The following is a 12,780-nucleotide window of genomic DNA, read 5'->3' on the forward strand; positions in this document are numbered from 1 at the left end:
GCTGTCACTGTGAATTTCATATTGTTTCTGCTGTAATTAATACAGAATTTCTGGTTTGGAAGTGTTTTTAAAGGGTAAAATTTGTAAAAATGCCACGAGTATTGTGTGTTTGAAGTAGAAAATGAAGACAGTGTGGAACAAGAAGAAGAACTCAACAAGCCTTCCACATCCCAGGGCCCTGATTTTGAGGAAAAAAGATGATAAACAGCACAGACTGAGTCAAGCGGAATTGAATGATCTCATTAGAGACCTTGACCTGTCAAAGAAGAAGGCGGAAATTCTAGGGTCTAGACTACAGCAATGGAATCTTCTCGAACGTGATATCAGGGTCTCACAGTACAGACGTCACAGGGATCTGCTTCCTTTTTTTTTTTTTTTTTTTTTTAGAAGAAAAACAATCTTGTTTGCTGCGACATTAATAGCTTGATGAAATGTTTGAATTTGAACCATGATCCAATTGAATGGAGGCTATTCATAGACTCCTCCAAGCTTAGTTTGAAAGCTTTATTACTTCACAATGGCAACTGTCTTCCTTCTATTCCTGTTGGTCATGGAGTTCACATGAAGGAGATTTATACAAATATGACAGCCCTCTTCGACTCAATCGAATATGATGAACACAAGTGGAAAATCTGTGGTGATCTAAAACTCATTGCTGTACTCTTAGGAATGCAACTGGGGTACACAAAATATTGCTGCTTTTTATGTATGTGGGACAGTAGGGATAGGAAATCGCATTATATTCAGGCAGACTGGCCTACAAGAAATCATAACCCTAGCGAGAAAAATGTTATTGCCGAGCCTCTCGTGGACCCAAAAGATGTTCTTCTTCCACCCCTGTATATTAAGCTGGGTTTGATAAAATATTTTGTCATAGGTATGAACCAAGAAGGACAGGCCTTTAAGAACGTAAGAGAGAAATTTCCTAAATTAAGTGATGCCAAAGTCAAGGAAGGTATTTTTGTCGGGAAACAAATTCGAGAACTTGTAAAGGATCCTGCATTTGACCAAGATTTGGCGGGGAAAGGAAAGGAAGCTTGGGAAGCCTTCAAGGGAGTTATTCATGGATTTTTGGGCAACAAAAGAGATAACTACACTCAGTTGATGACAGTGCTCCTGCAAAAATACCATCAACTCGGATGAAAAATGTCCCTTAAAATCCATTTTCTCCACTCTCACCTAGACTTTTTCCCTCCTAGTTGTGGAGCTTTCAGTGATGAACACGGAGGAAGGTTCCATCATGATATTTCTGTTGTGGAACAAAGATATCAGGGCCGCTGGAATGAAACAATGTTTGCGGATTACTGCTGGTCTTTGCGCAGGGATGCTCCGGAACTCACTTACAAGAGGCAAGCTAAAAGACGACGATCTCATGAAGCCACACATGATTCTCTTCAGACCCAACCATCTGCCAGGTATTCTTCCATAAATTTAGAACTTTTAGAATGTAACTGCCATAAAAAAATTAAATGCACTTTCAATATTGTTGGCATATGTAATTAAAATGTATCGTTTTCTCTTAATCCGTTAAACTGAAATACTTCCACTTATTGTGTATCACAGAAACTAGAGCTAAGAAAACTTTTTCACTGTCATATTCGTTTTTCTCAACCCAAAATTAGTGAGAATTGACTCAAGAAATGCAAGGAACATTCAAAAAATTTTTTTTGTTGGCCAGTGTAACATTCTAGAAAAGAACTAACTTAAATTGGCAAAACTTCATTTCTCACACTAGTTTATTAAACCTTGTCGGACTGTAAAGAAAACAACTATCGCAATGTCCATATTTTATATGCTGTACATATTATAGCATTGTGTAATTTTGGTTATTAATTTTTCTACTAATTTTTTCTATTGTTCTATTAAAATTATAGCATGTATTAACCTGTTGTATCCTAGGGATACTTTGTGAATTTAAGGGTTAATAAGGGATTATACAGATTATTAATGAGAGCTGAGGTTTGGCACTAGACACTACATGTAAAATTAGTAATTTATAAATAAGTTTGAAGGTAACCTATGTGAACTCACAGCCAACATTCTAATGTGGGTAGATAAAAAGGTTTTTTTTTTCACCATGTTAATAATGTCAAAATGAGTGTTTATACAAATTTTGGCCACTCGAACGTAATTATGAGGGCCGTAAGAAATAAGTTTCCCTGAAAGAAAAGAAACACAATTTCATTTAAGAACAATTATTGGAACAGATATAACAACTGTTGAGCTATTTTTCAACATATACTCCACTGGAATTGAGACATTTGTCGTACCATGGGATCGACAGAGATGTGCAGGCGGCTGTCGCACTAGTTCCGATCCCAGGCGGCAGACTTCTACGACACAGGGCTACGAAAGTTGATCCCACAGTATGACAAATGTCTCAATTCCGGTGTGGAATATGTTGAAAAATATCTCAATTGCTGTGTCTGTTCCAATAAATCTTTCCATGAAATTTTGTTTTCTTTCTGTAAACGGCTCCAGGGAAACTTATTTTTACAGCCCTCTTAATTGCGTTCGAGTGATCAAAATTTGTGTAAGCACTTGTTTTAATATTATTAATATAGTGGAAGGAAAAACTACTTTTTTATCTGCCTCCATCAAAATGTTTGCTTGTCAGTTCTCAATAAAAGAAATGTATTGGACCAGGAGTGACAATATTTATTGGCATTAGTTTGTATATCTTTTGCGAAGTACTCGTCCAGCTTATAAAAACAGTAATTTAGTAAGTAGTGTTTTAGTGGAATTCGAAAAGAAAATTTTCATTTCTGGCCGAGAGAATGCTGGCTGAAAGGGAATAAAACATTTTGTATCAAAAGTAAAGAGGACTCAAAAAGTTACGTAGTATGCTTGGAGAGAGTAATGGCGTTTCTATTACCAGTATCATATGAATGGTAGTCAGAATTTCACTTGAATAGTTTTTTTGTAGTTATATACATACTGGGCACACTTCAAATGGAAGGAACTGTCAGAATTCTGTGTTCTTTGAACAAAGATTTAAAGAAGTCTCGGGTTTTAATTTTGAAAATGATTTTATTTCGTTTCTGTAAAATAACAATTCTGTTTACTGCATACTAATCTGCTGCACCCCAAGAAATTATATTGTATTTAATCCTGGAGTAGATTATAACCATAGTAGCAAGACATCAGTGTTTTTCTATTGCAGTATTGTACTAATTTATAAATGAGATAAGCGGAGAGAAGAAAGAAATGAAGTTAGAAACAAAAATAAAATATTTTAGATAAGTAACGGTAACATTATTGTTTTGATTTGATTAACGTTTCCGGCTTGCATGAGCCATCATCAGATCTACAAATTATTAAACACCATCAGTCTCTGTATGCAAGTGGTGTAAATATTAAAATGGTTGCACAAGAAAAGTACAATACTCAATAAGTTATACATTGAAATATACAAATAATTAAGTTAAGCATGTTCACAAATACAGATAAACAGTTAAAACATTGAGCCTATACAGGTTGTTATAGAAGATAGCAATTTATCTTCAATTCATCATGAAGCAGATTGTACATAGTCTTCCAGGTGGAAGTGGATCTCACGATATGGTTATCAGTCACGGCCGTTATGAAGACTGTGAAAGAAATCGGTTTATATTAGGAAAGTTTAATTTATCATAATATATACGTATTGTGAATCTAGGTTGATTTATAAACGCATATGTTTAGTGAATATCATTGTTGAACAGCCGTTTGCATGAGTCTACGATAAAGAAAATAATTTATTAAGAAATACAATCCAAACAAGAATGCACGTCTATTCCTCTAGAAATCATCACATCAATGGAAGAGTCTGATTTATTGCTAACCAAGTGACAACAGATGTTATACTTCCGTAACATTTTATTCATTTGACACTCGAGGATAAACATTTCACGCTGATTCGTTGCTAAGCAACTGACGTCAGATGTTGATACTTCCGTAACATTTTATTCATTTGAACTCGAGGATAAACATTTCACTCTGATTCGTTGCTACGCAAGTGACGTCAGATGTTGATACTTCCGTTACATTTTATTCATTTGACATTCGAGCATAAATTCTTCACGCTGAGCCGTTACTATGCAACTGACGTCAGATGTTGATACTTCCGTAATATTTTATTCATTTGACACTCGAGGATAAACATTTCACGCTGATCCGTCGCTAAGCAACTGACGTCAGATGTTGATACTTCCTTAATATTTTATTCATTTGACACTCCAGCATAAATTCTTCACGCTGATCCGTTGCTAAGCAGCTGACGTCAGATGTTGATACTTCCGTAACATTTTATTCATTTTACACTCGAGGATAAATTCTTCACGTTGATCCGTTGCTAAGCAACTGACGTCAGATGTTGATACTTCCGTAACATTTTATTCATTTGACACTCGAGTATAAATTCTTCACGCTGATCCGTTGCTGAGCAACTGACATCAGATGTTGATACTTCGTAACATTTTATTCATTTGACACTGGAGTGTAAACATTTCACGCTGATCCGTTGCTAAGCAAGTGACATCAGATATTGATACTTCCGTAACATTTATTCATTTGACTCTCGAGCACAAATGCTTCACGTTAAACCTTTCCGCCATGCTAACCGTCGAATTTCTCGGTTTATTTCTTTGGTACGTTATTTAAAAAGTACTGAGAAATTTGTGTGGTGAGCCTTGAAATGGATCATCGTTTTTGGCGTGTTTCTGATTTTTACGAGTAAAAATATTTATTATTTTAATTATATTCAATTTTCTTTATACCTCATAAATAATGCAGGAGAAATTGCTGTATAGAATCAGAATGACCTGCAAACGGCTTGTCCAAGAACTATTCTTGGTGCAAAAGAAGTATATTATTCCATTGGAATAAATTATTACAGTCCATAGTTATTTGCAACAATTGCGACATTCTCTTTAAATTTCGTGCAATGTGAATTTAAATATAATTACAAATACAACCGAACTGGTAGAAGTGAGAGATACTCGCTGTTTTTTTTTTTTTAACGGAACCTCAACTCCGCTTTAATATTGATCCGCACTCATTAACTCTTACAGCTAAGTCATGGCATGAAATATTATGATAATTTTAAGTTGAATTTGTAACAAATATGTGATAATATTTGATATAAATATCCCCATTACAAGTTTGTCCCTTCAGTATCTTTTGTTTGTACGAGTAGATCTGAAAGCAGTACATTTTATTTCTGAAAACTTCAAGAGTTTGTTGTTAAAATAGAAAAAAAAATATATAGCAGTTTATGAACGGAGCGCTGACAAAGATTTATAGTATAATTTGGCAATGATTCTCGCAGAATGGAATCGTGCTCGATGTTGAGAGTTATCATAGAAACGCCCAATATCCGCCTGTAGAGACGAAGAATGTTGATTGCTATCAAACAGAAATATTGCTGTTCTTTTGTAAGTTGTCAGAAGAAACTACCTGCAACTTTCAAGGCTAGATATAAAGGAAAGCAGAAGTGGAAACGCGTGACCTTTCACTTTATAACTTTCACATTGTTCGGAATAAATTTCAATGGCTGTCTCCGTTTCTATAAATAAAGTGAAAATATGTGGGAATATATTTAACAGTCATGTCTACGGAAACGCAGATTAAAAAAAATGCTATAAATATTAACACTGACAACAATTTATTGAAAAAAAAAAACACCACAAAATTTCAGTTTAAAGGGTCACTGTACATGTAAATACAACACAGTACGTTCTAGTATCTACTAGGATAACTGTCGAAGTACTTCATTATGGTCATGAAAATGCCATTGCTATCTATTATAAAGAATACGCTAATATTACATTTGTGAATATATTGTTCAATGGTAATACTGGAGCTGCTATGTAACTTAGGAATATCAGAAACGATGTCCAGACGATAGGCATCAAATTCGAAAGGTATTTACTTGTACTTTTAAGGGAGTTAGCCGATTGTGGATATGTTACACGTTCCCACGTATAACGTAAAGAAGGGCAATCAGAGCGAAATGAAGAAATAAGATTTACAGTTATTAAGATTCTAAATTATAATACACTGCTAAGCAGGATACGTCGTGTTAGAAGTTGGAAATCAATTCGTTTAGACATGTCGTTCGTTGTTTTTCCAACAAACGTAAATAACTGTAGTTTGACACATGGTACGATTTTACTGGTCGCTAGAGGTGGTAGATTTACCGAAATATTTGGAAAAGATTAAAGAACCTATATATGGCGGAGACCTTTAGATAAATTCTATTTTTTTTTTACAAACAACACGAAAATATCTCTCAAAATGTGAGCTGCGTACCGACAGGTGAGTTGTCTTCGGTTCTTGTAGCGAACATAGCGCGGGCCATGTAAATCCGAGAAATTGGCGGGATTTGCGGACTTAATTGAAATATTTTTAAAGGAGAAAAAATTCGACGTACCTGATTTGGAAGATGACGTTTGGTGTCAAGACCCTGGATTCTTATCCGACATGTCTACCAAATTAAATGAACTTAACGAAGTCTTCAGGGAAAAGTTTCGCTGATACATTTACATGACAGAGTCAAACCATTTAGTCTTAAACTGTCCTTGTACTGTATGGAACTAAGTGCAAATAATTTAGAGAATTTCCCGACACTCGATTGTTTTGTTCGTCTTTTGATCCAGTCAGAAAGTAAAATGTTATTAGTCATTTGCACAGTTTGTCTAAGGAATTTAAGCAACGTTCCTCTGACTTTGATCGAATGACAAAAAAGTTTTTACTATTCACTTCTTCTTATACAACAGATCCATTGCTCCAGGATTATTTGAGAGATTTTGCTTTCGAACTTATCGAACTACAGTGCGACTCTGCGTTGGAAGATAAGCAAAAGACATCAACGATTGACATACATTAACAAAGTCAAATATTCGTGGCAGAATGTCGGATAAACACTTGTCTTATTATCTTCGGTTAATGACGGTAACGAAAATGACGCGTTGTCAGCTTTCTACGAAAGCAGTTTGTTCCTCCAAAATGTAAGATGTAAATAAATCTATTTGTTTGAAACAAGTACGTTTATTATTCCAATAAGCATTTTTCTCTTCAACGGAAAACACTCATTGCATTTGTCTCACATAAGTTCATTCCTGAACAAAAAGAGCGTTTCTTGATGCAGAGCTGATTAGTCCTTCAATATCGCGCATTCGCAGGCTATCTTCGGTAAAAGCGGCTACGTCCTTGACAGGAACTATGACGGCTCTGTAGGGACCCTCAGTTCGGCATCCCAGTACTTCATGATGAAGACATGCATTACTAACACTGCTGCAGAGCACGTAGGACATTATCCGGTCAATATTTGCGGAAGCAATGAATTCAATACTGCATCGAGCTGAGGAGTTTAGATAAGCTCAAGGAGGACATTTCGGGCCGAACCGGTACTGATCACACAAAGATTCATCTGTTCTCAGTATCTTTCATTTTTTTTTTTGTAGCCTTGTTTAATGTTACGCCTATAACAAGTTATTTGAAACTTCTCTTCTCTCTCATTTGTTTCTTTTTCGTGTTGCACTGTATCAAGGTAGAGATAGGTTTTCGCATCGTTTTGTTAACTTCATAATAAAGAACACACTTTTTATGTTTTATTTTTATTTTAATAGGTTATTTTACGACGCTTTATCAACAGCTTAGGTTATTTAGCGTCTAAATGAGATGAAGATGATAATGCCGGTGAAATGAGTCCAGGGTCCAGCACCGAAAGTTACCCAGCATTTGCTCGTATTGGGTTGAGGGAAAACCCCGGAAAAAACCTCAACCAGGTAATGCCCCGACCGGGAATCGAATTAGGACCACCTGGTTTCGCGGCCAGACGCGCTAACCGTTACTCCACAGGTGTGGACCTTTTTATGTTCTTTTGACATTATTCTGTTCTAACATTTACTATAAGAGAAATCGTCATCAGACGTTTAAATGATGTAGAATTAAACGATAAATATGTCCTTAAAATATTGCACATTAAGTTACGAACATTCTGTGTAATTCTGATAGTATCATTTTGCTCTGTTCTACCAGTGGTTCATGACCAATATTTTTAACATCTGGTTACAATTTTCTGTTGAAGAAGCCATTGTTTAGTTTCACAATGCTTGTTCTTTGCACAACTGTCCCACTCATAGAGAAAACTTCAGTACTTTGTGTAATCCTGTTGAAAAACGAGTGTGAAAGACGCCAGAGACCCATGTCCAGTGCACACAAACTCTGTGTGACTTGGAATTGTGGTTTACTGTTAACATGCCTACAGTAATGTATATATTATGTAAGTCTAGTTTTTCAGGTAAAGCTCTCTGTGAGACAGTGTCGGGTGGAGTTCCTGGGTAGCTCTGTTGGTAGAGCGCTGGTACATTCAACTAGAAGTCCCTGGATCGATACCCGGCCCTGGAACAATTTTTCCCTTTGAAATTATTCAAGTCTGCTTCACAGGGAGCTTTACCTGATAAACTAGACTTGCATGATATATGTTACAGTAGGGACGTTAACAGAAAACCACAATTCTAAGTCACACAGAATTTGTATGCAGTCGATGTAGGTGTCTGGCGTCTTGTCAGCCCACTCGAGTTGTATGGATACAAGGGGAAGAATTGAGATGGTGTCGAATGGAGTTCCTGGGTAGCTCAGTTGGTAGAGCGCTGGGATCGATACTCGACACCGGAACAATTTTCCCCTTGAAATTATTCAACGTGTGGGAAAGTCACTATTTTCAAATCTGCACATACTGTATACATCATTTGAATTTGTTGTAATTTGTACTGTTTTTTTTTTCTCTTCTGTTTCGTAGTCTGTTCCCATTATGATTATATAATATGATTTTCCAAGCAGAAATATAAGTAAATATATATATTTTTGCTGTTATCTAATTCTAAGTTACTAAATGAAGTCAATACATTCACTGTCTCTTCTGTTTAGAATCATGCATACTTCTACTCCGAATTATCTGTTATCGCGCTTTCAATTTCTTACAACTCTTCGAAACCGACATCAAGCACTTCTTTCTATCCCTCATCATAGAACGTCTTTATACTCATCTTCGCATACTGTAGAAACACCTCGCCTCTGGAATTCGTTACCTAATGACATCAGGGACTGCCGGACTTTATCACAATTCAAAATTAAATTGGAAAATGTTGTCTTAGTTAGTGTTTTTAGGTATTGCTAGAAGTATTGATTTGTGGTTTTTTCTTTTTCTTTTTAATCTAGATTAAAATTGCAAGTTTCTTGTTTATGTTAGTTAATTAGTTAGCATACAATTAATTATGATACTTAATCACTCCTTTAAAGTTTGTGTGACTGCAACCTGTGTATATTTTGTGTGGTTTTACTTTGTTCATAGTGTTTTTTTCTCTCTCTCTTTATTTCTTGTGTAGCTTTACTTTGTATATAGTGTATTTTTTTCTCTGTTTATTTCTATTATTGTATTTGTATTCCTGGTGTTGTGGAAGAGAAGACCTGAAGGCCTTAACTACACCAGAATAAATAAATAAGTAAATAAATAAATAAATAAATAAATAAATAAATAAATTCTGTCCTTCAGGAAAGCTATATAAATATAATGGTTGAGGAGCTACATTCTTACCTGATTTGATATACTACCAGTTGAAGACATTAATAGAGTTATTATTTTTCCACAGTAGTGAGAGCAGCATGAAGCCGTGGGAAGTCATAGGCGACACCCCAGAACGTAATGAGCGAGCAAAGAAGGCGTATACCGCGCTGCTAACAGTGACCGCAGCGACGCCAGACAACAAGGAGTACCGCACCTTCTCGGACGAGGTGAAACGCATGGCCGAAGAGAATTACAACCTCACGTTCAACAATGAGTCTGTCTCCACGTTCGTCACGGCATTCTATGATGCTGTGCTCCTGTACTCTCTGGCCCTCAACGAGACGCTGAACGATGGCGGCTCAGAAATGGATGGAAGGGCAATCACTAAACGCATGTGGAACAGGACCTTCAAAGGTAGGAAATGAACAATATTCCACTATTTTTTTGTTTGTGTTGAAAGCATACTGTTTTTGAAAATTAGTAGTTTATTTAAAGTCGTCTTTTCTTCGTTAAATGATCACACAATCTTGAAAATACGGACACACTGTAGGAGAAATGCTATTTCTAATGTTATTCAGTCAATTTGTTTATAACAGTTGTCTGATTCTTAATATTATTTTAAACTCGTTTGTAATTGAAGTGTTATGCGACCGTCACTTAGGTCGCATTATTTGCTACTTGCTAACCGAATGGCTACTGCGTTCAACTTCTGCTCACACTCATCACGATTTCTGACACCACCATTTTACTCAATAATGGAAACGATTTTACTGGAAGAGCTGGAGCTCTCAGGATACTATAGGAAAACTACATGATTACTGAACTAGACTGAATTGATTTCAAATGAAAACTCTACTTGACTCATTAAGTATTTACAAATATATATATATATATATATATATATATATATAATATAAAAGTTACTTACAAGATATTTCTTGTGCTGAAGCTGACGCCATGATGCTATCTTCTGCTTCTCCATCAAAAACACCCCCCGATTATTCCTCTCCGTAAGTCTCAACTAACTTCCAGTATCTCCTCATCAACACTTTTTATGTTTCGTTATCAGTTTCCCGCCCGGGGAACCAACCACACCATTCGTCAGGTGAGATGGGCTTAAAACCCTTTTAATTTCACGTGCTTACAGATATAGTCTTAATCAAACACCTATTACATTTAATTCGATTCAGTGCAATATAGCGATAAGTCGCTTTGATGAGACTATGCGTAAGAAAAGATCTCGAACAATACATGATTTAATTTATCCAATTAAAATGCATGCTTTGTTCCACTGGACCAATGCGATTAGTCCAGCAATGATCTGTGGCGTAGGAATACTTTTTTCGTAGCCAGTGATTTACCACACGCGCGACAAACTCTATAACGCTAGCTAAGCATCTGTTTACTTCGCAAGCTGGGATTGCATTGCGCGTCTTAAGACCATGTATTCCGCTGACACTGTTACTGTTTCAAATTTAATACTCCACAGGAAATCATGCTACAGGGCGCTCTTTAGCCCTGCGGCATAACAGAAGCATACATTGCCATAATAACATGTTTTGTTTAAAATATTTATATGAGTGAAATACCAAATACCGTTGTAAATTGACCGGTGTGGATTCCAAGAACTAGTAGAGTGCGTCATCCCCCTCCACTAATGCTTTGATTCCCTCATTGTCCCGCGCTCCGCAATCGCCTGCGATGTTTTGTAAACGACAGTGGCGACACTAGCGCTTAGCGGTCATGTAACATTGAACACGTTGTAGTACATTATTTATTTATATTATCCCTAGTAGAGTGTAAGCAGCAGTCGGCATAATACCCGCAGCGAGTTTGTTTAAAACGATTGAATATAATGTCAATTTAATCCCATTTTAATATAAACGTACACTTGCCATACTAACGAGTTTGTATGAAACACTTGTTTGAATGTAATGCCAATTTAAACCCTTTGAAAGCCTGTTAATTCATTATTCTTGTTTGTGAAACAAAATGTTTTTATCTCTGTATATTCATGTTGCACATAAATATAACTACAAATGTAGAACGAGCTCTTTCAAATTGGTTCTTTTCCATGGCTTCAATGTTCCATGTAATAGTAATATACGTTACAAGAGCGGTATGTTGACGTTTTCATGGTCGAGGAAAAGATTGAAAAAGCGAAACGTAGTTGAGCTTTTTTAATTTCCGAGAACATGAAAACAAACATACCGCTCGTGTATCGTACATTATTATGTGCGAAGATCGTTTATTACATACCTGAAAGACGAATTTCTAATTAGTTGCAATGAAATCTCCATCTTGGTTTCTGTTTAATGACAGCATCTTCGGAAAACCAAAATATCTTTCTTCAACATTGTTGCTATAAAATGTTTTCTGTGTTTACCATACTCCAGCAGGCCGTGATATACGTCTGTCTCCCCCCCCCCCAGTCTATAAATGCGAACTTAAAACAAACGGTAAGGTTATGTAATGATTTATTTTTCATTTTAATATTTTAACAATATTATTTATGTAACATATTGCAGTAATAACATCGGCATCTGGAATATTGTTGATTTTTTCACGGCTTCCTTAATGTTACTTGTATCAGGAATGCAATAAGTTTCGTGGAGTAGTAGACTTTACTTAATTTTTGCAAATATTTAAAAACAATAATTAACAGTGCAATTTAGAAGAAATTACAGTGGTAAGTTTCCAATTTATAATTATTACTATATTAAACGTCTCTAAAAGTAATATGTTAAAAGCCTAAAGCAGTAAAATGAATGTCGCGCTTAAGCGGTAAGAAGAGGGAAATTGTTATGTGTGTTACGTTGGGAATACTGAATGTGGTATTTCACACTTACCGTGTATTGGTTCTGTGCGGAAAACAAGCAAATACGCACGATCTCGCACAAAAATTAAGTTGCTGTAACAACTGTAACAATGGCCTTCATAATTCCTTTGTTTTCATAGCCGAATCAAACTCCAGAAACTTCTGGAAAGAAGTGATATAGGCTTACATGACCCAACATTTAATACACTATTATGGGTATGAAATCCTCGAACTGCGGCAAAATAACTCCATTTAAAACATGAATTGATAAAACGACATAATACGTGCGTTAGGCCCGTAACACACTACAGCGAGAAATATGTAATGCGTTTGTCGAGCAATGGAAAATACTTTCCTTTAGTAAGGAATAACGTTTTAACTAAGGCCTAGATGAATTGGTCGGCTAGCGATT

General features: G+C 35.9%; 1 protein-coding gene and 1 long non-coding RNA gene across 5 annotated transcripts in view; one reads left to right on the forward strand and one right to left on the reverse strand.

Annotated features, from left to right (window-relative positions):
* Nucleotides 1-12,780, forward strand: part of LOC138697839 (atrial natriuretic peptide receptor 1-like) — a 2,249,689-nt gene that overhangs the window by 1,311,720 nt on the left and 925,189 nt on the right. For all 3 annotated transcript variants that reach the window (XM_069823402.1, XM_069823400.1, XM_069823401.1), the window contains one exon: nucleotides 9,636-9,964. In XM_069823402.1, the coding sequence (XP_069679503.1) occupies nucleotides 9,636-9,964 (329 nt within the window). The remainder of the gene's footprint in view (nucleotides 1-9,635; nucleotides 9,965-12,780) is intronic.
* The window catches only part of LOC138697842 (uncharacterized), a 434,418-nt gene that overhangs the window by 228,662 nt on the left and 192,976 nt on the right, over nucleotides 1-12,780 (reverse strand). The gene's annotated exons all lie outside the window — the stretch shown is intronic.

The sequence above is a fragment of the Periplaneta americana genome, chromosome 4, assembly GCF_040183065.1.
Source record: "Periplaneta americana isolate PAMFEO1 chromosome 4, P.americana_PAMFEO1_priV1, whole genome shotgun sequence".
NCBI classification, from domain to species: Eukaryota; Metazoa; Arthropoda; class Insecta; order Blattodea; family Blattidae; genus Periplaneta; species Periplaneta americana.